The sequence below is a fragment of the Capricornis sumatraensis genome, chromosome 22, assembly GCF_032405125.1.
Source record: "Capricornis sumatraensis isolate serow.1 chromosome 22, serow.2, whole genome shotgun sequence".
In the NCBI taxonomy this organism is placed as follows: domain Eukaryota; kingdom Metazoa; phylum Chordata; class Mammalia; order Artiodactyla; family Bovidae; genus Capricornis; species Capricornis sumatraensis.
In genome coordinates, this window is record NC_091090.1 from 44,195,275 (window position 1) to 44,220,650 (window position 25,376).

At 46.6% G+C, this 25,376-nt stretch overlaps 1 protein-coding gene across 3 annotated transcripts in view; it reads right to left on the bottom strand.

The window, feature by feature from the left end:
- Nucleotides 1-8,777: 8,777 nt before the first annotated feature.
- GMPR (guanosine monophosphate reductase) overlaps nt 8,778-25,376 on the bottom strand; it is a 59,391-nt gene continuing 42,792 nt past the window's right edge. For 2 of the 3 annotated variants that reach the window (XM_068960506.1, XM_068960505.1), the window contains 3 exons: nt 17,988-18,030; nt 15,237-15,396; nt 8,778-9,193 (listed from right to left, as the gene is read on the bottom strand). In XM_068960506.1, coding sequence (XP_068816607.1) covers nt 9,013-9,193; nt 15,237-15,396; nt 17,988-18,030 — 384 coding nt within the window. In that variant the 3' untranslated portion in view covers nt 8,778-9,012. Of the gene's footprint in view, nt 9,312-10,060; nt 10,085-14,901; nt 14,939-15,232; nt 15,397-17,987; nt 18,031-25,376 lie in introns of all 3 variants that reach the window. The other variant, XM_068960504.1, reaches the window with a different exon arrangement.

Genomic DNA, 25,376 nt, shown 5'->3' on the forward strand with positions numbered 1-25,376 from the left:
AAATAAATGTAGCAAAATTACTTTCTAACCTGCCTAAACTCTAGGCCTTTTATAAGGTTATGTTCCTTTCAAGATTCATTTTTGGTCTTCTTACCGTATCTGTCACATAAAACCAGGTCTTAGCAGGACAACTCTGAGAATTTTCTTCAGATTCATTGAGAGAGTTTTCCATGAAGACATTTATATATGTGAGCAAGTTTGTTTTTTTTTTTTAAGAAAACAATTATTGTTGTTGTTATTAATGTTATTTTCAAAATGACTTTCTTTTTCCATCTGAAATCAAGATTTAATGTTTGGTACAAACCCAGAAAGGGTCTTTCACAGTTGAGACCTTTTATCCCGAGATCTGAAAAATTGTTTGTGGGTTTTGAGTGTGCGTTTTAAGTGCTTAAAAGTTTTATAAGGAGAGAGAAATTTTTAAATATTCTTACTTGGAATGGCTGCAGAGAATCTGAACAAATACCTGATTTTTCTTTTACCATTGAAAATAGTATTTTTTCCATTTCACAGATTAAAAAAAAAAATTCTTGTCAGCCCACATTCTGGCTTTCCAGTATTCCTTCACATTTAGCTCTCAGCAGAACTGATGATTTTTAGAAACCATTTCTGGGGTGTACCAAAACCATTGGAGTAGGTTTTGAACTGCTAGAACCAGTCCTTGACTTTCCTCGGTGTTCATTACCCTCTCAGCATGCTAGCAGAGAGCTGGGTGAGTCCATTTTTGCAGTCATATTGCTTACTTAGTGCTGTATTTTTTTAAATGTCTCTGTTCAGAGAACTTGCTTAATCTTCCATATATTCTGCTCAGGGCACTTGCAATTATTAGGTTTTGTTTTTCTTTTTTTGTTTTGACGGTAAGAGGAATACGGGGCTGCCATACAGACTTTGTCCTCATCAGTACCACTAAGGACAGCGATTCAGGCGGACTCAGAGAAACACCCACCACCTTTTGGCTTCTTTTGAGTATTGAACTAACCGGATCCACACCTCCAACACTAAAACAGGAAAACATGCGTGGTTTGGAGCAATAGGAACATCATCATTGTTTTTTGTGCTTTTGTTTCAGGTATAGGAATTATCACAGAATCGGTTCTCTCTAAACATTGTCCTGTTTCACCTTCTTGTTTCTTTAGTGTGTGCAATACTTTCCGTGCCAATAGAGTCTGATCAGTGTGCTCTAGACAAAGTGTAGGTAGGCCCCTCTTGGCTTTTTCCTTATTCTCTCCATCCTTTTTCTGTGCCGGCCAAAGAAGGGCTGGAAGGAAGGAGCCAGGAAGGGGAGAGCCTCCTGCTGGGCGATTGCCCTGCTCGGGAAAGCCGAGGCCCCAGGGCAGGGAGCTTTTGGGGGAGCTCTGCGTTTCTGTCGCCCTGTTGCAGAAAAGAGCAAACAAAGCAAATCTTCCCCTCCTCACCGCGAGGAATAGTGGCGTGCAGACGGGAAGCAGGCAGACTCACTTCTAAGGCGCACTCTTGAGCAATCGAGCCAGGATCAGCCCCTGTTCCACGGTCCTTTCCTCGAGTAGGTGGGCCCCCACCCACTCAGGTCTGTGTCCTGGAGACTTGGAGCCGTGCATCCTCCAAGCGTGGGCAGGAAGTGTGGTCCACCGCGCGCGCCTTCCGAGCCTCGGGCGCAGGCGGCTGCGGAGGGCCCGGGCCTCCTGCGAACAATGGCCACCACTCCTCTGTGGCAGCTCTCGCCTCCAAATAGGAAGGCGATCCGGAGAACAGGGGCCCTCCTCCCGTTGGCACATGTGGGCGAGCGCCGAGGCCCCCAGAGCAGCCCGGTCACCGCGCCCGCCTAGCCCACCTAACAGTGCCTCGCAGCTTGTGAGGAGCAGCCATGTGCCTCTGTACCGGGTCCACTTTGCAATACTTACCTAACCCATCTTTTGTTCTCTTTACCTGTTTTCCATTTTTAAACTAGTAACAGCAGGCCTTTTGCGTTTACAGTGGAACACAATCACCAAGAAATTAGTCAGGGCGAAAAGAAAAAAAAAATTCACCAACAAACAAGGACCTCTCTTTCTAGGGATTTCTAAATATATAAAATGACTGTTCCTTAGGATGTTTCAACTTCAGAATTATTTCAGTTTGGGCCACATTGGGGGCGGGGCGGGGTGGCTAGAGAGATGGATACCACTTACCTCAAATCTTTTCAAGTGGAAATCCAAAATTGCTTTTTCATTTGGACGTTCAGGATGATTTTCTATGTCGGTCAATTTTGTGTCTTTTCCAGCTCACCCCCGTTTGTTTTCGGAGGAATTTCTTCTTTTTTTTTTCCCCCATTGCTGTCCTCAGTCCCATTTCTCACCCTGAATCATGACCCTCTGTGTGTCCTGTTAGGTGAGCGCGTTGGGTTATCTCGCCCACCGGGAAATGGCAGCACCCCTCCTCCTCCCCCCCAAGGAACTCTGCAGAACCTTTCACACCTCTAACTCAGGGACGGGGCTGGCATGTGTGTGGTACACTGACGTGTCCAGAAGCAGCACTTTGACTGTTCTGGGAGTAGGGTTGTACAACTTCAAGGAATGTTTGGATTCCCTGCACCTTGTGGGTTTCTCCTTAGATACCGCATAGATTGCAATATAATGCTGCATGTTCGAGACGAACAGTAGCTCCTAGAAATCAGAAAATCCACTCTTTGCACATAGTTCGATCTTTACTGAAATACATTGCCAAAATTTACTTTTGTTGTATAGCTTTGGAATTTTTTTTTTTTAAGGAAACAATTGATAATACCCTTTAACATCTGTGACTACTAAGGAAGCCTGTTTCTTTCATAGAGAAAAAAATATCAAATGCTTTTGAAGACACTAAATGCCATCCTATTTCAGATCTGGGTGAAGAAGCAGAGCTCTGGGGACGGAAAGGCTGGGCTTTTTGAGCTGTGTTGGTTGTCACGGCTACTGTTTGATGAACTGTAAGCAGCTCGACAAACTGGTCCATTTCCTCCTAAAACCCTTTGCACGTCCTATCTCCTAGTCACCCATGATAATCCCAGGTGAAAAAAGGGCCAGCAGTCTCCGTGGCCCAATCCCGCTTCTTCAGGGTGATGTGAAAGCAAAGGGGAGGACACTGTGTGGGCTTTTCAAGTGAAGCGGAAGTCTCTGCTTCCACCTTTGTTTTCAACCCAGAATTTCTGAAATAGAAAATTTAAGAACACATCCAGTAATAACTATACAGAGAACATACTTTGCTATAAAGCACATGCCTATCTATGCCATTGTGTTAGGTTGGTTTCCTCTTTTTTCCCTCCACGGACAGTGTTGTGTTTCTGTTGATAGGGAAACTCCAAACTGTTTGCACACCTCTACTCCGGAGCTAAGATTTCTTTTACATAGATGACCTCGCTTCAAATAAGTTACCTTACTGATAGATCTTTTCTTGTAGCACTATACCTTGTGGAAAATTTTTTTTTAATGTACACCTAATTTGAGAAGCTGAAGAAAAAAAAACTTTGAAGCACTCACTTTGAGGAGTACAGGTAATGTTTTACAAAATTGCACAAAAGAAAAATGAATGTCAAAATGATTCATTCAGTGTTTGAAAGATATGGATCTGTTGAAACAATGAGTTTCATACCTTGTTTGTAAAAAAAAAAAGCATAAAGGTTGAAAGTTACATGTTTTTTTGTATATAGAAATATGTCATGTCTAAATGATCAGATTTGTATGGTTATGGCCTGAAAGAATTACTACTTAAAAGGCTCTTCAACTATACCTATGCTTCCTCTAGGTTTTTGTTACATAGAACCCTCATCTGAGGGAGAGTAATTCTGTATTTTGCAATTAGAGAATACTGTTCATTCCTATGCCGAAAGTACTTCTCCGAGCTCCCTTCTTAGTTTGAACTCTTAAGCCATTGCAACTCCTTTTTCTCCAGAGATGATGTTTGACATTTTCAGCACTTCCTGTTCCAGTAAACCCAAAGAATATAATTCTGAACAAGAAGTGTTTGTAACAAGGGATCCTGGCTACCACAAAAACGGGGCTCATCACGAGGACACACACACAGAAATGTTCAGCCTTCTCTCCCCACCGACACCTCATTTCAATGGCGGGGGGTGGGGGGTTAAACAAGAATTTCAGTTGAGATGCCTTGTTTCACTTTGGTTTTGATTTTTTTTTTTCTTTACCATTAAGAGGCCAAAATTAACGTGGAGCAACTTCTCAGAAGTCATATTCTGTCCAGAAATCAAACCAGCCAGCAGAAACTGGACAGCTGGCAGGGGAGGGGCGGGATGTTGAGCAGATCCCCCCTCCAATTCTTAAAATTCAGAATCTGAGCCCCTCCCTCACATTACACACAGTGTTTCTGGTAGCTGACATTCACCTGTACGACGGCGGGAGGGAACAGCGGCTTCAGTTTCTCGTGTCCTCACGACTTGCATACAAATGGTTCAGCTGTATTAAAATTAAGTGCTTTTGGCCAATAGGTAGTAGCTCTCCAGTAACCGTCTCTTAAGAATTTCCGTCACTTTTCTTAGCTGAAAGGACTCCAGTCTTCCACTGCAGATAATTGGAGACTTCACCCAAGTTTTCTTTCCCTTTAGTTTGTTCGTTTGCTGTCTGGGACGGCCGATGAGCCAGTCTCCTTTTCCATGGCCAGTCTGAAGGCCCCCTTTGGAAGTGCTGTTTGCAGTCATCCTTGCCGAGGTAACAGGAACTGTCCTCTGGAATAAATGGCAAGTCTGAACGGTTACCAAGCTGGGTGTGTAGGTTTCCTCTGGTTCCTAACATGAACCGCCTACTCTTCAATTAATCCAGTTCAGGAGTGGGGTGAATTTCTTTACTGTCAGTGAACATTAAACTTGATACCTGTGTGCATCAGTTCTGTGAATACTGCCCTTTTGGCCTTTTAGGGGAGGTTTGTTTTTTTTTTCCTCCTCAGCCTTCACTACTCCCTGTACACCCAAATTAGTGTCAGCTGAAAGGCTCCAGCAGAGCCCTGCCAGCATTTTCTGGTGGCCTTTGGTTAAGACAAGAGTCCTAATTTCTAGCCAGTGGGGTCCTGGCCCCAGGGCCATCTCTGAGAGTCACACCGATGTTTTTCTAGTATCAGCTCACGACCTACCAACCTTCCAATCGTATGCCTCCCACCGGCCAAGGAAAAAGAGACACCAGAACTTTGAGGGCACTATCAGACTGACATGGCCAGTACAGAGGAGAACTAGGGAAGGGATGATGATTTGCACCTTATTGAAAAGAAAAATTTAAGTGCATACATAGTTAAGAGCTTTTATTGTGACAGGAGAACTTTTTTCCATATGCGTGCATACTCTCTGTAATTCCAGTGTAAAATATTGTACTTGCACTAGCTTTTTTAAAACAAATATTAAAAAAAAATGGAAGAATTCCTATTCTATTTTCTAATCGTGGTGTGTCTATTTGTAGGATACACTCGAGTCTGTTTATTGAATTTTATGGTCCCTTTCTTTGATGGTGCTTGCAGGTTTTCTAGGTAGAAATTATTTCATTATTATAATAAAACAATGTTTGATTCAAAATTTGAACAAAATTGTTTTAAATAAATTGTCTGTAAACCAGTACAAGTTTATTGTTTCAGTATACTCGTACTAATAAAATAACCGTGCCAATTGCAAACGTGTCTGTGCCTTGTGTCAGGTCCTGGGAAACCAGGGAGGCTGAGGAAGTGTTGGTCCTTCTTCTTGACCCACTGTGATCACTGGGTAGCTTTAGTGGTGGCAAGGGTGACATCAGGCTCTGCCTTTCTTACTAATTTTGGGGAGTGGTAAGCGGGTCGGTCGTGCTTGAGATGAGAATCAAAGTCAGGTTTCAACATCTGATGTTTCAGCTCGTTCCATTTGTTTCTCCTCTCTGCACACTGCTGTGTTTACAAGAGATTTTTCTTCTCAACAGAATTTGCCATCTTTGTGGGCTTGTAGCATTATCGATATGTTTCTGTAAGCTTTGCTATACACTGGTTAATGGTCTGAAGGTGGAAAGTTCATTTCTTGGAGTTCATGCCTGTTAGAAACTCAGAGGTTTGCACGGTGCCCGCTCTCAGATGAAGGAGACTTGGCAGTTGCCCCAGAAAGGAATTCCTCCAGGACCCAGGCAGGTAAGGCCCTCTGCCTGTATCTGCACGCGTGGCTGTCCGATCCTCCCAGCCTTCAGGTTCTGCAGTGCTGGAAGAGAACTTTTGGCATCCAGTTCAGTGTTGTTGCTTACCCCAGGCAGGGACGGGTATCTCCCGTCCTGTTAGTCATCTTGCTTCGGTGTATGGGGACATCTCACCAGGACTCTGCTGTTAGCCCTGCGACATTGAGGTCCTGTTGTACTAAGAATGCTAGCGTGAACGAATGTTGGGTGTGTAAATTAGCAGTGATGCACTGAGCCTTGAAACCCAGACAACAAGGCTGTCCAAGCCCTCATCTTCCAGAACGGTCTGGGCTGACGTGGGTCGCTCTGGTACAGCAGTCTGAACCGCCGCCTGCTCTGCTGTTGTAATAGTAGCTGCTAATGGTCCTGACAAGTCTGGGTTCCAAGAGCTGCGAGTCTTACTTGAGCCAGTCCAGTTGATGAGAGGAAAGCCTTTGCTTCACAGGCGGCAACAAGGTCGACCTTAAAACCACCAGGAGCCTACAGCGCACAGGAAGCCCTGTACAATCAGCAGGTCTGAGGGTGTCCAGGGCAGGCTCCCCCACGCCCACTGCTACTGGAGGCAGGGATGAACCTGCAGAGGGTCAGGGAGCCTTAGAAGTGAGACCTCTGCTTCAACATGTTCCTGATGAGGTTCTGGCTTCTGCGATCATGTTTTCGCTTCCCTAAATAAACCAGGTGAGTGAGGAACCTGCCTCACTCCCCTTGGTGGAAACAGAGCGGGTAGTCTGGAAAGTCTTTGCACGAGATGGATAAAGCAGGCACACGTCCTCACAGATAGGACTGGACAGCCCCAAGTCAAGACAGGAGTATGAAGGATGCTGTTCTGGAAGTTTCCTGACTACTTACTGGCAGTCCCTTTTTAAGAGCTTTAAGACTTCTCCTCCACTTCTTTCCCTTCTTTTGCCATGAAGGATCTCTTAAAACTAATGAACTCAAGGGCTCGAGTGTGACACACATCTAGCTCAGGTTACAGGGGTTCACACCTCAGACAGCCAGACAGAAAAGGTGGAGTACCTCCAGCAGCAATGCACATCCCGCCAGAGGTTCAGTACCCTTCAAACCCTCAGGTGTGTGGGCATTTGTGTTCCTACAAGAATTACTCTGGGTGGATTTAGGAGGAAAAAGTATTACCACAGAGCTCAAGTTGCTGAATTTTTTAACGTATTCTTCTAAGACTGTAAGACTGGACCACGAAGAAGGCTGAGCGCTGAAGAATTGATGCCTTTGTATCATGATGCTGGAGAACACTCCTGAGAGTCCCTTGGACAGCAAGGAGCTCAAACTGGTCAATCCTAAAGGAAAACCACCCTGAGTATTCATTGCAAGGACTGATGGTGAAGCTGAAGTTTTCCAATACTTGGGCCACCTTATGCGAAGAGCTGACTCATTGGGAAAGACCCTGATGCTGGGAAAGATTGAGGACAGGAGAAGGGGGTGACAGAGGATGAAATAGTTGGATGGCATCACCAACTCAACGGACATGAATCTGAACAAACTCTGGGACATAGTGAAAGACAGGGAAGCCTGACGTGCTATAGTCCATGGGGTCACAAAGAGTCGGACACAACTGAGCAACCGCATGGACAACAAAGACTATAAACTCAGGCCTGTAAGTCCCTGAAGTGTGGTGGTTTGTTCAGATTCCTCGTACAGTGTCAGTCACCAGGAACGTCAGGCTGTTAATTCGCTCTCACGCAGCAGGAAGGAGTGGCTCCTCTCTCCTCTAGGGCCGTCACTTGTCTCTCCAAAGAAAAATTAACTCCTGTATCTGCTTCTTTAGCCTCATTTAAAAGGAAATGAAGCAAAACATCCTGGGCTGCATACACTTCCCAGTCCTAATACTCAAGTAATGCTTCAAAAGAAGTGGCCGGTCATCATTAATGCATGCGGGTTCACCATTTAGACAACTGTCACCGGGCACTGGGGTGGGACTCCCACCAAGGCCATGAGTGAGTCTTTTCTCCAAGAAAGTACAAATGTCACCAATGAATGCATGGACCCTTAGCCATGCCCACGGTCCCTCCTGGAGAGTATTCATCACTGTGACGAGGGGATGCTAGCTGTGATGCTAAACCAATGTCAAGGCTTCAGCTGCTTTTCACTGGGACTCTACCTGCCAACTTTTTAGTGGATAACCTTGCACTGGAAAGATCCCCTGGAACTTCCTTAAAATAATGTTCTCTAAGAGAGAGGACAGCCTGGAACTGAGTGGGGGGGGGAGAGATGGAGGAAAACGAACCGAACGAAAACCCAGGACAAGACTAGAAGCAGCGTGAGCACAGTGACGGAGGCCCTGTTCCCCAAAGGCATGGGTAAGAGACGTGGCGTCAGTGCGTCCCCGCACCTTGGGGACACCGAGAGGAAACCAAGTTCAGCTGTCCAGGTGATTGCTCTCATTCTTCTGCAGCACCTGTGAGCTGGATGGAGCAGGGGCTGGTTCCCCTGGCTGCGGCCCCCTCCCCCCACCCTGCCCACCCAGGTACCTTAACCACCAAGAGCCAATCGTGGGAAGGAAGCAGAAAACCCCCAGCCCCCCAACAACGTGGTCCTGTAAATGCGAACTCCAGCACGCAAGCAAGTCTTTGTAACATTATATTAAAGTGAAACCATTTTCTTAAAAAAAAAAAAAAAAAAAGGCGTGAGTTTTAGTTTTACCAATGAGGTTACACATTTTGGGTAGGTAAGCTCCAACCGCTGACCCACTGAGTGCCTGACTTCTGGGCCCCTAGACCTAGGGGAGCCCTGCAGCCTCCAGGTGATGGGAGGAGGAGGGGGGCCCCCCACACCCCAGGACCTGCTGGAACCTCTGCCCTAACATGAGGAGGGAGATGGAAAAGCAGGCGTGTGTGGACGCCTCCGCCAGCCAGAGGTGGCCTCGTCTGCAGGGTTAGCTGAACACGGTGTTGTATTGCTGGGTCACTCGGATGAACGTCGCCCTCCTGCTGAGCTCTTTGAGTTTGGCCGCCCCCACGTAGGTGCAGGTAGACCTCAGTCCCCCGAGAATATCCAGAATAGTGTTCTCGACGTCACCTTTGTAAGGCACTTCCACAGTCTTGCCCTCAGGGGCTCTGGAAGAAAAAGGAGGTGTTTCTTTCAGTCTGGTTCTTTTCCCTGAACTACCCAGCCAGGATCCCCAGCTTTGGCACTTGAACCCACCCCAAGGCACTTGGGCGGCTGCATGCCACCCTCTGATCCAACCCACCCTAGGAGGACCTCGGCCTCGCTGCACACGCCACGTGGGTCAGGCCAGCATCTCAGGTGAACGCACTCCTCCCACCCAAGATGCACAACCTGGCTGCTGACTGCCCAGAGTCCCAGGAACACAAAGTCTCCATCAGCAACTCCTGGAAGAGTTGCAGACCCGGCCCGCACCCCACCATCTCCTGCAGGTACGCCACACCTTCCATCGGAAACCAGCCCCCTCCCCTTTCCATCCTCTGCTAATCTGTACACGGGCCTCCAGCTGACCCAGAGTCACGAACACCGACGGGGTTAGGGGAACAGACCTCCCGGCTACCTCCCACCATGGCCTCTCCTGCTGGCCCGCCCTAACCAATAACAGAACAAGCCCAGAGTGTCCCCTTCCCCCGTACCCCTGCCAGCCCTCCAATCGGCATCAGACAGAGCATCTTCACAGGAGACAATCGAGAGAGCAAGAAGGGACAGAGAAAATGGACAGGCACGGTGAGGTTACATGGAGACCTCCACAAGTAAGGTAAGTGACTCCACTCACACGGCCTCTCTTGGGCACCCCTCAGCTTACCTCCCTGCGTCTCCACAAATCACCACGCCTAGATGTGCTGCGGGGCCTCTGCAAGGTGGACCCAGAGCAGAACTAAGGACCTCCTCAGCACACAAGGCTTTGGTAAGCATCCTTCATGTTTTCTGAGTGACACTTAGAAATCCAGGTCTGGCTCATGGCACAAACATTAAACCACATCTGACTGTCCAGCTGAGTCCTTGTCCCACTCTTCCTAAGGCCACCAAGCAACACTGCCAGATTCTGTGTCACACCCCCTTACTGCAGGTTTTGAAGATACCATCTAGACTTGCGTTAGAAGGGGCATTGCAAGAAGGGAATCTCCAGTCCACACAAAACTCTACCCCCCCATCCAAGGGTCAGGAAATCTGGAAATTCTAACAATTTACCAAATACCGGAACTCTAGCTGGTCTCTTCACATGAAAAAACAGCATCTCTTGATCAAAAAGTCATTACCTAGAATTTCAAAAGGGTATTAACTCTTGTGCATTGAAATCTACACATGCAAGACTACCCTCAGGTAAGATCTAGCAGTTTAAACCATTGACCAGAACAAGACAAGGATGTCCATTCTCGCCACTTGTTATTCAGCCTAGTTTTTGAAGTCCTAGCCTCTGCAATCAGAGAAGAAATAAAAGGTATGCAAACTGGAAAAGAAGTAAAACTGTTTGCAGATGATGATACTATACACAGAAAATCCTAAAGAGGCCACCAGAAAACTACTGGTGCTAATCAGTGAATTTGGTAAAGCTGCAAGATACAAAATTAATGCAGAGAAATCTCTTGCATTCCTATACACTAACAACGAAAGATCAGAAAGAGAAATTAAGGAAACAATACCATTTTACCATTGCGACAAAAAATAAAAATGCCTTGGAATAAACCTACCTGAAGCAAAGCCCTTTCCTTGGGTGAAGGAGAACAGTATGGAGGTTCCTTAAAAAACTGAAAATAGAGCTACCCTATGACCCAGCAATCCCACTCCTGGGCATATACCAGAGAAAACCCTTAGTTCAAAAAAGATACAGGCACCTCAGTGCTTATTTACTGCAGCACTGTTTACAATAGCCCAGACATGGAAGCAACCTAAATCTCCATCAACAGAAGAATGGCTACCGACGTGGTACATATACAGAATGGAACGTTACTCAGCCATAAAAAAGGAATGAAATTGTACCACATGCAAAAACATGGACAGACCTAGAGACAGCCATACAGAGTGAGGTCAAGTCAGAGAAAAACAAATATGCAATAACACGTATATGTGGAATCTAGAAAAATGGTAGGAAGGAACTTATCTACAAAGCAGAAATAAAATGGGAGGGAAGTCTAAATAAAGGGGATATGGGTATACATATGGCTGATTTACTTTGCTGTAAAGCAGAAACACAACATGGTATACAAACAACTATAGTCCAACAAAAATTAAGGAAAAAAAAAACAAAAACACAAACCATTGGCCAGACCAAGGGCTGGCCTAGCGGCTAGTTTACAGCACCAAGTTCATGAAGCCGGTCACTGGTCACACCCAAGATGACTGGTATTGCTGTATTCTCTGATCACAGACCAACATGTGCATATGTGCCAGAAATGATAACCACTTCATTTTTCAATAAACATTTCCATGGCCTCCCCAGGCTTACAGACACCCTCCAGATCCTCAGCATCACTTCTTCTCTAAGTGGCGATGGTACCTTTTGCAAGTCATTTATCATTGACGCCCAAGTCTTCTCATCTGTAAAATGAAGGGCTTGGATGTGTCTCCCAAGGACAGTGTGAGAACTAAATGGGTCATGACTGGGAAGGAACTAGCAAAGCATAAATAACTCTGCCTTAATTAAATACATTGTCAAACTAGGAGAACCAGTCTTCGGAGGAGATCAGGTGATGGGGGGCAGGGTGCGGGCCAGGGGGGTGCAGAGACGGAACACGGATGCAGCCTAGAGGGCTCGCGCTGCCTCTGGATTACGCTTCTCACTCCTTCAGCACTTTCCTTCCGTGTCTAAGATTTGATTGAATCCACTTCCGGAACTGAGTCTTGGTACTCCCGAATCTTCTATTTTCTGTTTTGTCTAAACCCTGCTGGAATCACAGAAGATGGTTTTTTGTTCAGCTCCTTGGTTTCTGTTTGTGCTCTAGCCTGGTCTGGCCTTCCCTACCTGCTTTTCTTAGAAACCCAAAACAGATGCAGTGGCTAGAGGGGAAAAAAAGTCCTCCAGGCACAGCATCTGGCTGCCACGCAATCACAATGGTTCCTCTCCCAGTCCAGCACATGGGAGAAGGCACAGGCCCTTGAACAGTGGTACTGGTAAAGCATTAAGCTGCTTGGCAGAGGTTCAGGTCGAAGGGGAGGCAGTAAACCCCTTTCTCTCTCTCCCCCGACACTGTCTGGCCTCCTCCACTAGTCATCACACAGGAGAAAGAGTCCTTTGGAGGCTGCGTGGGACGGGGTGTCCCTCTTGTCCTAAACTGTCTGCAGCTTCCAGGATGAAGGTACGAAGGTAGCCCCCAGCTCCTTGTTCCCACCCTGCTGTCCCCATAACTACAATATCTTTTTCTTATTGAGAATCCCCCCAAAAGAGAAAGACTGCAGAGAAAGAGGAGTGAAGTTAGACTACCAGTACCCGAGGAACAGAGCTCTGGTGGGGGACCCCACCCCTCCCACCAGCCTGCCCACCTGAAATATCTCAGTGACTGAATTGTGTACCTTGAGCTTGGCTCAGACCTTACATAATGCCTCCAAATCCCACATCCTCATGATAAGCTTTTGGGTGTGGAATAAGTGGTAGGAAATTGAGGGTATCGGCCCATGGAAAGGGGCCTGAATTCCCATTCTTCTAAGGATTCAGGAGCCCGTCCACATGGTGCAGCCTGTCATCACTGTCAACTCTGATGAGAAGCAATGGCAGACTCTGGAGGAGGGCGAGGTGGTGAGCAAACTCTGCCACAACGTTCTTTAAACACACGTACAAACAATTAAAACGGAAGTGGAACAGATAAGCAGACATGAGCATCCCTACCGCAGACTGATGTGATTAAATGCCTACAAAAGCTGCCTGTGTCAACTGTCTCAGCCTGCAGGCAGGGGCGAGTCCTGTGGGAGCTGCTGCAGGTGACCCAGGGCATTCTTCCCAAAAGGTCTGACCTCCGTGAGGGGGTCTCACCCACCCCATCTCACATGCAGTGGGAGACCCTTCAGCCTGACTCAGCCTGACTCACACCAGGCTCCACAGGGGCTCTCTCAGGACAAGGCTTGGATATTCTGGCCTAGCCCCTTGGAAGCCTAGTGGGTTCCCCTCCAGGGCTAGCTGAACAAAAGTCATAACTACTCACACATACCCCTAATTCCATTTCCAACTCGACCCCAAACACTGCCAATGCTAGTTGGGATAAAAATTATGGCTGATTTGAAAGAGGCCAGGATGGGTTTTCTAATCAAAGATGATATAAATAGATGGAAAGAAACCATGTTCTTGGATTGGAGGAATCAATATTGTCAAAATGATTATACTACCCAATGCAATCTCTTATCAAATTAGCAATGGCATTTTTCACAGAACAACAACAAAAAATTCTTACAATTTCTATGGAGATACAAAAGACCCCAAATAGCCAAAGTGATCTTGAGAAGAAAAATGAAGCTGGAGGAATCAGGCCCCCTGACTTCAGACTACACTATATACAAATCTACAGTTATCTAAACAATATGGTACTGGCACAAAAACAAATGTAGGTAAATGGAGCAGGACAGCAAGCTCAGAAATAAATCCACACACCTATGGTCAATTAATCTATGACAAAGGAGGCAAGACTACACAATGGAGAAAAGACAGCCTCTGCAATAAATGGGGCTGGGAAAATTGTGGGGAAAAAAAGAACATTTTTTAACATCATACACAAAAAGAAACTCAAAATGGATTTAAGACCTAAATGTAAGACCTGATACTAGGAAACTCAGAGGAAAACATAGGTAAAACTCTTTGACATAAATCACAATATCTTTTGATCCATCTCCTAGAGTAATAGAAATAAAAATAAATGGGACCTAATTAAACTCAAAAAAAGTTTCTGCACAGCAAAGGAAACCATAATCAAAATGAAAAGGCCACCCACAGAATGGAAGAAAATATTTGCAAATGATGGCAACTAGCAAGGGATTACTCTCCAAAATTTACAAGTAGCTCATGTGGCTCAATCTTAGAGATCATCTCACACCAGTCATAATGGCCATGATCAAAAAGTCTACAAAGAGTAAATGCTAGAAAGGGTGTGGAGAAAAGAGAACCCTCCTACACTGTTGGTGGGAATGCAAACTGGTACACCCACTATAGAAACAGTATGGAGACTCCTTAGGAAAGTAAAAACGGAGGTACCGTATGATCCAGCCCCACTCCTGGACATATATCTGGGGAAAAACATGGTTCTAAAGGATGCATGTACCCCAGCGTTCACTGCAGCTCTGTCTACAATAGACAGGACATGGAAGCATCCTAAATGTCCATCGACAGATAAATGGATAAAGAATACATGGTACATATAACATGTACACGATGGGATATTACTCAGCCATTAAAAATGAAATAATGCCATTTCAGCAACATGGATGGACCCACTAAGAAGTCAGAGAAAGACAAATATCATATGATACGGCTTCTATGCACAATCTAAAAAGAATGATGCGAATAAATTTATGAATAAACTTACGGTTACCGGGAAGGAAGATGGGGGACAGACTCAGAGTCTGGCACTGATATGTACACACTGCTATGTTTACAGTAGATAACCAACAAGGACCTACTGTATAGCACAGGGAACTCTATTCAGTATTTTGCAGTAACCTATAAGGAAAAAGAATCTGAAAAAAAAAGTATGCGTATGTACAACTGAATCACTTTGCCATACACCTGAAACTAACAATGCTGTCAATCAACTATACTTCAATTAAAAAAATGTAAGCCATACAGTTATTTAATTAAATCTCTTAATTTTAAAAATGTTTCCCAGGCCTTTCCCACGGTACCATAATATAAACAGACTCGTATTCTTTGAGACCTACTTCCATCCCCCAGGTCTCCCACACTGCAGGTGGATTCTTTACCAGCTGAGCCACCAGGGAAGCCCAAGAATCCTGGTGTGGGTAGCCTATCCCTTCTACAGGGGATTATCCCAAACCAGGGTCTCCTGCATTGCAGGTGGACTCTTTATCAGCTGAGCTACAAGGGAAGCCACCATAATATAAACCAACTTGTGCTCTTTGAGACCTATTTCCATCCCATTTCTGTAAGAAGCAAGGGAATGTAACCTCACCAGTTATAGCGCTGTGCCCACTCCCCATCCAACCCCCACATACCTATACTCCGCAACCCCTCCTGAGTGTTTCTTCATCGCCGTCTCTGAGCTCATCCCATAGAAGAGCTTGAGCTTCTGTCCGTTCCTCTCGATCACCTCTCCAGCACACTCAGTATGGCCCGAAAACATTCCTCCCAGCATGACAAAATCTGCTCCAGCCCCTGTACCCCAAAGTGGGGACAAAAAGAAGCAGCAGAGAAACGAGTCAGGGAAAAATCAGCTCCAGAAAGATGCAAGGGCTACCAACCCCCCCGTCTCTCCTGGCTATAGTGAGAAAAAGCTCGAATTCCTTACTCAGGGGAAAAAAGTTAGGAGCAGACGAGCACCAGACAGTCTGAGCAACAGAGCCTACTGAAGCTTGGTGACTGGTACACTTGGCAATCCTTAATGGTTATTGTTGACTTCCTATGACCATCTTTCACAGGTCTAACTCTCTTAAAATCAGAGAAACTTTAGAAGTGAGCAGCATCTCAGTGTGTTGTCCAATCTCATACTTAATACAATAAGTCCTCTGCCATGTCCCCATTGGGCATCTGGTCTACCAAAAGGTCTCAGCACTCTCACACTCTGTATAGATGGGAAGGGACCTCAGAACAGACAGAACTTCCTGCCCTAGAGCTTGGGCATGGAGGAGAGAAATCTGTACGTACATATATGTATATGTGTGTGCATTTGTGTGTACACATGTGTATGTCTGTGTACATAAAACATATACACACATCTGCCTATAGATATATCCTGTAAAACTCGACTCACACCTCTGTTGTGATAAACATTTGACTTCCAGTGTAAACAACAACGCATATAAACCACCAAATTACATGAAACTTCCAGGACAGGTACAGAGGACACTGGGGTGTTGCAGCGGCCTTTGGAGGTTATGTTGGATCCGAACCAGGAGTGGTAGGACCCGGGCTGGCTCACTGCTCTGTCCTCAGAGTTTATCACAGCACATGGCAGAGGTGGCGCAACTAGCTGTCAGGAAAGTAGAAGGCATACACGGAAGAAATAGAAACAGTCACCGTTCGCCATCCTGACCATCCTACTGAGGGTTTACATTCAGAATTGGGGGATATCAGGGTACAGAAGTGTTACACAGTCAGGATGAAGGACCAGAAGGAGCAAGCACAGACTCCCCTAAAAACTGGCCTTGACCACTTCCAGCTGGTCGCTTAAATATTTGTAAGAGGACTTTGACGTGTGCCTCAGGTGTCCCAGGCCCTTCTGTCCAGCATCACAGAAGGCCGGCTCTGCAAGGCTGGACCCTGGGCCTGGCAATCAGGCAAGCAAGACATAGGGCCTCTCGACTTGGCAGCAAGCTTTGACGACTTCCCTGCAGGGTCCCCAACACAAATGCCAGCTCCTCCGTCCCCCTGCCATGATGATAAGGGGGCAGGGACAACTGGTGTCCGGTCAGGCCTCCTGATGACCACAACTCAGGAAGCAGTGCTTTGAAGTGGCTTCCAATCACTTCCCTTTCTGAACGCTCTTGTGTCCTTTCCCAACGAGCATTTTTCCCTAAAGTGGTTCCTCTCCGTCCGAAGGCATGGCTACACTTCCTGGAATGGGGGTGGGGGCAAGCCTTCAGCACCTGAGTGCAGAGACCACTCTGCACAGGGTGCCCGTGTGCACTGTTAGAGGGGAGCCCGAGACAGAACACCCTTCAGTGTTCAGTACATCCAGCTGAAAACCCCACAGGAGAAATGTCCTTGGCTGCTGATCCTTATTAAAAGAGGTGAGTGAACAGACCAGTGGAGCCGGAATCCCGATTCCGCCCCCGAGTCCGGGACCCTTAGCTTGTCACTCGCCTCTGGGGGCCTCCGTCCCCTGCACGTTCTCCAGGGTTGCTACAAAACCTAGCTGCTAAGAACAGCCCCCGGCATTGTCATGAGCAGCATTCGAAAAATAATTTTAAAAATGAACTCATTTTAGATAATTTAGAATTACTTAAATATTTAGAAAAAATAATTTAAAACATGAACCTAAGACGATTTACGGGCTGAACTGAAACAGCAGTAAAGAAGGACAAGAGGGGATGTCACCTCTTACAGGTGAGAGGAGGGGCCTGCAGCATCTCTGAGGGGTGCCCAAGGCAGAAAAGTTCCCTCCAGCGAAAAAGAAAAAAATAAACCAGCAGCAAACCCGGTCCTGTTATCAGGAAAGGAAGGAGGGGCTGCCTCTGGCTGGTACACCTCACAGCTGCGGACCGCAGTTGGCAAAGGTTCAGTGGCGGGCACGGGGCACAGCCTGCAGAGATGCTGCATGGCCCAGTGCCTTCCCAAGAAAACACCTGGCCAGCCGGCCCGTGGGCCAGCCCCACCAGACCACAGCCGGAAGCTGCTGCCCCCTAGTGGGAAACAGGCTCCTCAGCATCTGGTATGTGAAACTGCGGCTTGGATCTCAGTCCCTCCCTGGGGATATTAACCCTAGGTTAGGCTCCAAACACCCCCTCGCTGAAGTTTGAAGTTTCGTGGGGCATCAGACCTGGTACAGTCCTCTTCCAACGGGTCCCCTGAGCCTTCTCAGCGGTGACTTCTGGGCTCTGACTTTGCCCACTATCTATCCCTGGGCACTCCGCCTGCTCTGACACCAATTAGAATCAAAGGGCCAATCAGAGGCTGAGATCCAGGGAGAGGAAACTCAGGATTGGCCCCGATCCTCTCCCAACGTGTCTGCCCCCTCCCTCCGGCACCCCCTCAGGGAGCTCACCGCCCCCTTCCCTTCACGCTCCCTCCCCTCCACGGCCTCTTACCAAAGGCTTTGGCGACATCTCCTGGACACGTGCAGCCTCCGTCCTTCAAAAAGGGGAAGAGCAAAGAGAGGAGGTCAGTGGGAGCTGGGCCAGGCCATTCCCAGCCCCCACCATCTCCCCTGGGCGGGGAATGAGATGGTGTCTGCCGGCCTAGTCCGCTCTGGCCACCCTGCCTGGAGACAACCACACAACCAGCAGAGCCCAGGCCCAACACTCCCCTTGTAACCAAGCCAGACTGTGTGGGTAGCTCTGTCAAGTTTACGATTAACCTCCTTCTCTGAACGTTTATTCCTTTTCTTGTTCAAAAACTTGTTCTCCTCAAGGCTGAGGAGTATCAGAAAAAAAGAGAGGAACTGCAACCCAGCAGGACCCCATGGGGCCCTTCCTGGGAGACAGGCCTCCCCCTGTATTGTGTGCTCAAGCTACTCTCTGAAGTACCTAGATAATAGTATTTGATGCACAGTTCCTGAGTTGCTTTGCAGATATGAAAGTGAAAGTGTTAGTTGCTCAGTCGTGTCCAACTCTTTGTGACCCCATGGACTGTAGCCTGCCAGGCTCCTCTTGGCCATGGAATTCTCCAGGCAAGAATATTGGAGTGGGCTGCCATTCTCTTCTTCAGAGGATCTTCCTGACCCAGGGATTGACCCCAGGTCCCTTGCATTGCAGGTAGATTCTTTACTATCTGAGTCACCAGAGAAGCCCCTATTTGATGCACAGTTCTTGAGTTGCTTTGCAGATACGAAAACCCACCACCAAACAGGTGTTAACTACTCTATTAATATTTGATGACCATGAGCACATAGCCCCAGGCTAGGACCAATAACATGAACCCCTGTGACATCACTCTGTTCCCTCACCATCAACCAATACGATAATTGTGCACAAGCTGATCACGTGACCCTGCAATCTTCCCCCCACACCCGAACCTGGCTTTTAAAAGTGCTTTGCCAAAACCCTTCCAGGAGCTTAGGTTTTTTTAGGGCATGAGCCGCTGTCTCTTTGCATGGCCCTGCGATTAAACCTTCTCTGCTCCAAACTCCAGTGTTTCCGTTTGTTTGGCCTCTGCATTGGGCACCCCAACTTGTGCCAATACCCTCACCATTGCACCTGCCATTCCCAGGCCCCGTCAGTCATGTTTTAGGCCAGTACACACACCCTGCCCCCACCACCTGCCCCCGCTCCGCCACCGGGCATCAGTACTCCGCTTAGGATGCAGGAACCACTGAGCAGGCAGGATCGGGGGGCCGGACCTCACCTCCACCAGCCCCCGTACAACATGCCTGGCCACTGGCCATCCCCACGTAACTCACATTCAGTCATCACCTCTCTCCGCTGCCCGGCATGAAGTGAGATTTATTTAGCACAAGAGCACTGGTATTTCATGAGCCACAAAGGACACTGAATTTGCTCCTTTATATTTTGAGCCTTGTGCCTCCCTGTCACTTCCTTGTAAGGTCCCCAGTTTCCTTCAAGTCAAACACAGGCTCCTGAAACCCACTTGACCCACAGAGCGCCCTGACTGGTTCAGTGCCTGTCACCATGGGCTGCTGGCACAGTTTGGCCGTGGGGGTTATGTTTCAACACCAGGGACCCAGTATAAAACCACAGGACACAGACCTACTGGGTTTTCTTACAAGTATGAGAGGCACAAAATAACCAGGCTGCTACCTGCTGTTGGCAGTGTGGCCTGTGTGAGGCCCAAGGAGGAAAAGGCCAGCCACGGGGCCTGGGGTAGCCGCCCACCCAACAGAGAAAGGCAAGGAAGCAGCGGCCCTGGGAAGCCGGGTCAGTCCTCAGGTGAGACGTGACAGAGCCCAGGGCTGGTCTTGGAGGGAAGTGCCTGTTCCTAGGAGAGGGGACACACTCTGGGAAGGATGCAGAAGACGCAGGCCACCCGAGCTACCCATGTGGTGATGGCAGGAAGGTGGAGGGCATCTCCGTGGAACTGAGAGGAACCACCTTACAAACAGCCTCTCTGACTGAGGACGTGGGTCCCTATGACTCAGTTCTCCTTTTCTGGTCTGCTTTTAAGCCTGTCCTTCCAGGAGCTAGACCTCAAACACTCAGTTCAGTTGCTCAGGAGTGTCCAGCTCTTTGCAACCCCATGGGCTGCAGCACGCCGGGCCTCCCTGTTCATCAACAACTCCCAGAGCCTACTCAAACTCATGTCCATTGTGTCGGTGATGCCATTCAACCATCCCATCCTCTGTCATCCCTTTCTCCCGCCTTCAGTCTTTCTCAGCATCAAGGTCTTTTCCAATGAGTCAGTTATTCGTATCAGGTGGCAAAAATATTGAAGTTTTAGCTTCAGCATCAGTCCTTCCAATGAATATTCAGGACTGATTTCCTTTAGGATTGCCTGGTTGAATCTCAAACACTGCTTCACTGCAATTCTGATCAAAAGGCAGGGGTAGGGATTCAGTCTCTTGTTTTTATGAATATTTACTGACTGCAATTACCTCCTCCATCAAGTGCATCATTCATGTCTGGCTTTCCTGACCCAGGAGGACCATGGGGTCACAAGCAAGGATTTATTTCAGAAGCAGGCTCTCCATAGAAGGGCCAAAGCCCTTCATGTGAATACAGTCACACACACGGCCGTCTGTCTTGTTGCTGCTTCAAATTTCCTGCATATTTTTACTTTCTCTTTCAAAGGTGCAACCCCTCTATGCCCTTCACTTGACTTGCCAATTATTTTTAAATTGCTTTATCTTTTTATCAAAACCAGTTCTCCACAATAGGGTTTCAAACTTATAACCTCGAAAGAATAAATAGGGACTGGCCCTGGCAGTCTAGTGGTTAAGACGCCCAAGCTTCCACTGCAGGGAGCATGGGTTCAATCCCTGGGTGGGGAACTAATATCCCATATGCCATGCAGTATGGCCAGAAATAAAGAAGATTAAATACACTCATGCTCCCAATAAGAAGGTCCCTAGCATGGGCTGACTTAAAACCAAAAAATGTGTGCATACCTCCACACACACACAAGCGTGTTCTTAAGTCTTTATCTCACTTGTGAATAGTTCGTGACTGCTTGTGCAGGCTCTGAAAATGTCACACCTGTGTGGTCAGTGATGCAGCCTGACTCAGAAAGCCTGCGCCCTAGGGACCCCCAGAAAGCAAGCTCTTCTCCTCCCAGGATCTCCACAGATGTCAAGATGTCCACAGTTAACAGGACTTCATGATGTGCTTGGGAGACGAAACCATACATAGCGCTTCATCTACTCGCTGGCCAGGGTGGGATTTAGGAAACAGAGAACGCATGGCCAAAAGGCAGGACTACAGTTTAACCCAGTGCAACCCAACGTCACACAACGCCTTAGGGCAAAGGAGTCTGCCCCCGACTACATTTACAGGTAATCTCCAAAGGAGGTTCAAAGCATCCTTTCATGTTCTCAGGAGGCAGAGACATGCATTTACTTTCATACGTAAACACGCACAGCTGCAGGGAGTTTTTTTTATTTTTAATGCAAATATTTCAAGGGTTACTTGTTTTGTTTTCCAAGAGTGTTGAAGTCTTTTAGTAGAAAAGGTATCACATGACACGAGTGGTGATTCGATCTGTGAACTGTCAGCATGACCTCTTCTTAAAAATACCTGCCCAGCCCTAAAAGAAGGGGCAGTGAAAACAAGCATGTGTGCACAGAGGGGACTGAATTGAGCACCAACTATGAACAAGGGGTTCTCACAAATTTCATTTTTCTATTCAAACACCACAAGTACCAGAAGTTGATGCTTTGTAGGTGGGGAAACTCAAAGAGGGAGGCTCAGAAAGGTGGAGTGACTTGTTCAAGGTCACACAGCTATAATAATGGATGAACGAGATTAGAACCCTAGTTAAGAGTAACCTCTAACAATGTCTAGAAGCATACATATCAAAACATTAGCAGTGGTTATCTTAAGATGGCATTTCTATAGAAGCAAAAACAGAGAAATGGGACCTAATCAGGCTTCTAAGCTTTTGCACAGCAAAGGAAACCATCATCATAACAAAAAGACAACCTACGGACTGGGAGAAAATATTTGCAAATGATACAACTGACAAGAGCTTAATTTTCTAAATATACAAACAGTTCATACAACTCAAAAACAAATGACCCCATCAAAAAATGGGCAAAAGGCCTAAATAGACATTTCTCCAAAGAAGATGTACTGATAGTCAACAGGGACATGAAAAGATGCTCATCATCTCTAGTTATTAGAGAAATGCAATCAAAATTACAATGAGGTACCCCTCGCACCAGTCAGAATGGACATCATTAAAAAGTCTACAAATGACACATGACAGAGAGGGTGTGAAGAAAAGAACTCTCCTACACTGTTGGTGAGATTCTAAACTGGTACAGTCACTATGAACGAGGATGGAGTATGGAGGTTCCTCAAAACACTAAAAGTAGAGCTGCCATGTGACCCAGCTATCCCACTCCTGGGCATATATCCAGACCAAACTCTAATTTGAAGAGAAACACGCACCCCTGTGTTCATAGCAGCACTCTTCACAATGGCCAAGACATGGAAAGAACCTAAACTGCCCACTGACATATGAATGGATAAAGCTCTCTCTACACACACGCACGCACACACACAGAGGAATATCATGCGGCCTTAAAAAGAATGAAACCATGCCACTTGCAGCAACATGGACGGACCTACAGATTATCACACCAAATGAAGCAAGTCAAAAAGAGAGACAGGGGCGTCCCTGGTGGCTCAGTGGCAAAGAAGCCACCTGCCACTGCAGGGGCATGGGCTCAATCCCGGATCCAGGAGATCCCACATGCTCTGGAGCAACTAAGCCCGTGCACCATAAGTACTGCACCTGTGCCCTAGAGCCCAGGAGCCGCAACTCCTGAGCCTGTGCACCCTGGAGCCCACGCTCTGCAACAAGAGAAGACACTGCAGTGAGAAGCCTGCGCACCGCAGCTAGAGACTAGCCGCTGCTTGCCACAACTAGAGAAAAGCCCACACAGCAACAAAGACCCAGCACAGCCAAAAACAGAGTATGTTTTTCAAAAGACAAATACAGTACCACTTATATATGGAATCTAAAATATGACACAAACGACCTTATCTACAAAACAGAAACAGACTCACAGACATAGAGAACCAGACATCTTGTGCTTGCCAAGAGGGAGGGGTTGCAGGGAGGATAGATTGGGCGTTTGGGATTAGCAGATGCTGCCTATTATATATAAAATGGGTAAACAACAGTGTCCTACTGTATAGCACAGGGAACTATATTCAATATTCTGCAATACACCATAACGGAAAAGTATGTATATATATGTGTGTGTGTAACTGAATCACTTTGCAGCGCAGTAGAAATTAACACACTGTCTATCAACTATACTTTAATAATTTTTTTAAAAGATGGCATTTCTTGTAATCTTTATTTCCTCTATATTTCTAACTTGTACTAGGCTAAATGTATTTGGTTGAGGGATTTCTCAAGCCTCAAAAAATGAAATTTTTTGAATGACTTTGTTTAGTTCAGTTCAGTCGCTCAGTCGTGTCCAACTCTTTGCAACCCCATGAATCGCAGCACGCCAGGCCTCCCTGTCCATCACCATCTCCTGGAGTTCACTCAGACTCACGTCCATTGAGTCAGTGATGCCATCCAGCCATCTCATCCTCTGTCGTCCCCCTCTTCTCCTGCCTCCAATCCCTCCCAGCATCAGTCTTTTCCAATGAGTCAACCCTTCGCATGAGGTGGCCAAAGTACTGGAGCTTCAGCTTCAGCATCATTCCTTCCAAAAAAATCCCAGGGCTGATCTCCTTCAGAATGGACTGGTTGGATCTCCTTGCAGTCCAGGGGACTCTCAAGAGTCTTCTCCAACACCACAGTTCAAAAGCATCAATTCTTCGGCACTCAGCCTTCTTCACAGTCCAACTCTCACATCCATACATGACTACTGGAAAAACCATAGCCTTGACTAGACGGACCTTCGTCGGCAAAGTAATATCTCTGCTTTTCAATATGCTATCTAGGTTGGTCATAACTTTTCTTCCAAGGAGTAAGCGTCTTTTAATTTCATGGCTGCAGTCACCATCTGCAATGATTTTGGAGCCCAAAAAAATAAAGTCTGACACTGTTTCCACTGTTTCTCCATCTATTTCCCATGGAGTGATGGGACCAAATGCCATGATCTTCGTTTTCTGAATGTTGAGCTTTAAGCCAACTTTTTCACTCTCCTCTTTTACTTTCATCAAGAGGCTTTTTAGTTCCTCTTCACTTTCTGCCATAAGGGTGGTGTCATCTGCATATCTGAGGTTATCGATATTTCTCCCGGCAATCTTGATTCCAGCCTGTGCTTCTTCCAGCCCAGCGTTTCTCGTGATGTACTCTGCATATAAGTTAAATAAGCAGGGTGACAATATACAGCCTTGACGTACTCCTTTTCCTATTTGGAACCAGTCTGTTGTTCCATGTCCAGTTCTAACTATTGCTTCCTGGCCTGCATACAGATTTCTTAAGAGGCAGGTTAGGTGGTCTGGTATTCTCATCTCTTTCAGAATTTTCCACAGTTTACTGTGATCCACACAGTCAAAGGCTTTGGCATAGTCAATAAAACAGAAATTGATGTTTTTCTGGAACTCTCTTGCTTTATTCATGATCCAGCAGATGTTGGCAATTTGATCTCTGGTTCCTCTGCCTTTTCTAAAATCAGCTTGAACATCAGGAAGTTCATAGTTCACATATTGCTGAAGCCTAGCTTGGAGAATTTTGAGCATTACTTTACTAGCGTGTGAGATGAGTGCAAGTATGCGGTAGTTTGAGCATTCTTTGGCATTGTCTTTCTTTGGGATTGGAATGAAAACTGACCTTTTCCAGTCCTGTGGCCACGGCTGAGTTTTCCAAATTTGCTGGCATATTGAGTGCAGCACTTTGATAGCACCATCTTTCAGGATTTGAAATAGCTCTACTGGAATTCCATCACCTCCACTAGCTTTGTTCGTAGTGATGCTTTCTAAGGCCCACTTGACTTCACATTCCAAGATGTCTGGTTCTAGATGAGTGATCACACCATCGTGATTATCCGGGTCGTGAAGATCCTTTTTGTACAGTTCTTCTGTGTATTCTTGCCATCTCTTCTTAATCTTCTGCTTCTGTTAGGTCCATACCATTTCTGTCCTTTATCGAGCCCATCTTTGCATGAAATGTTCCCTTGGTACCTCTAATTTTCTTGAAGAGATCTCTAGTCTTTGCCATTCTGTTCTTTTCCTCTATTTCTTTGCATTGATCGCTGTAGAAGGCTTTCTTATCTCTTCTTGCTATTCTTTGGAACTCTGCATTCAGATGCTTATATCTTTCCTTTTCTCCTTTGCTTTTCACTTCTCTTCTTTTCACAGCTATTTGTAAGGCCTCCCCAGATAGCCATTTTGCTTTTT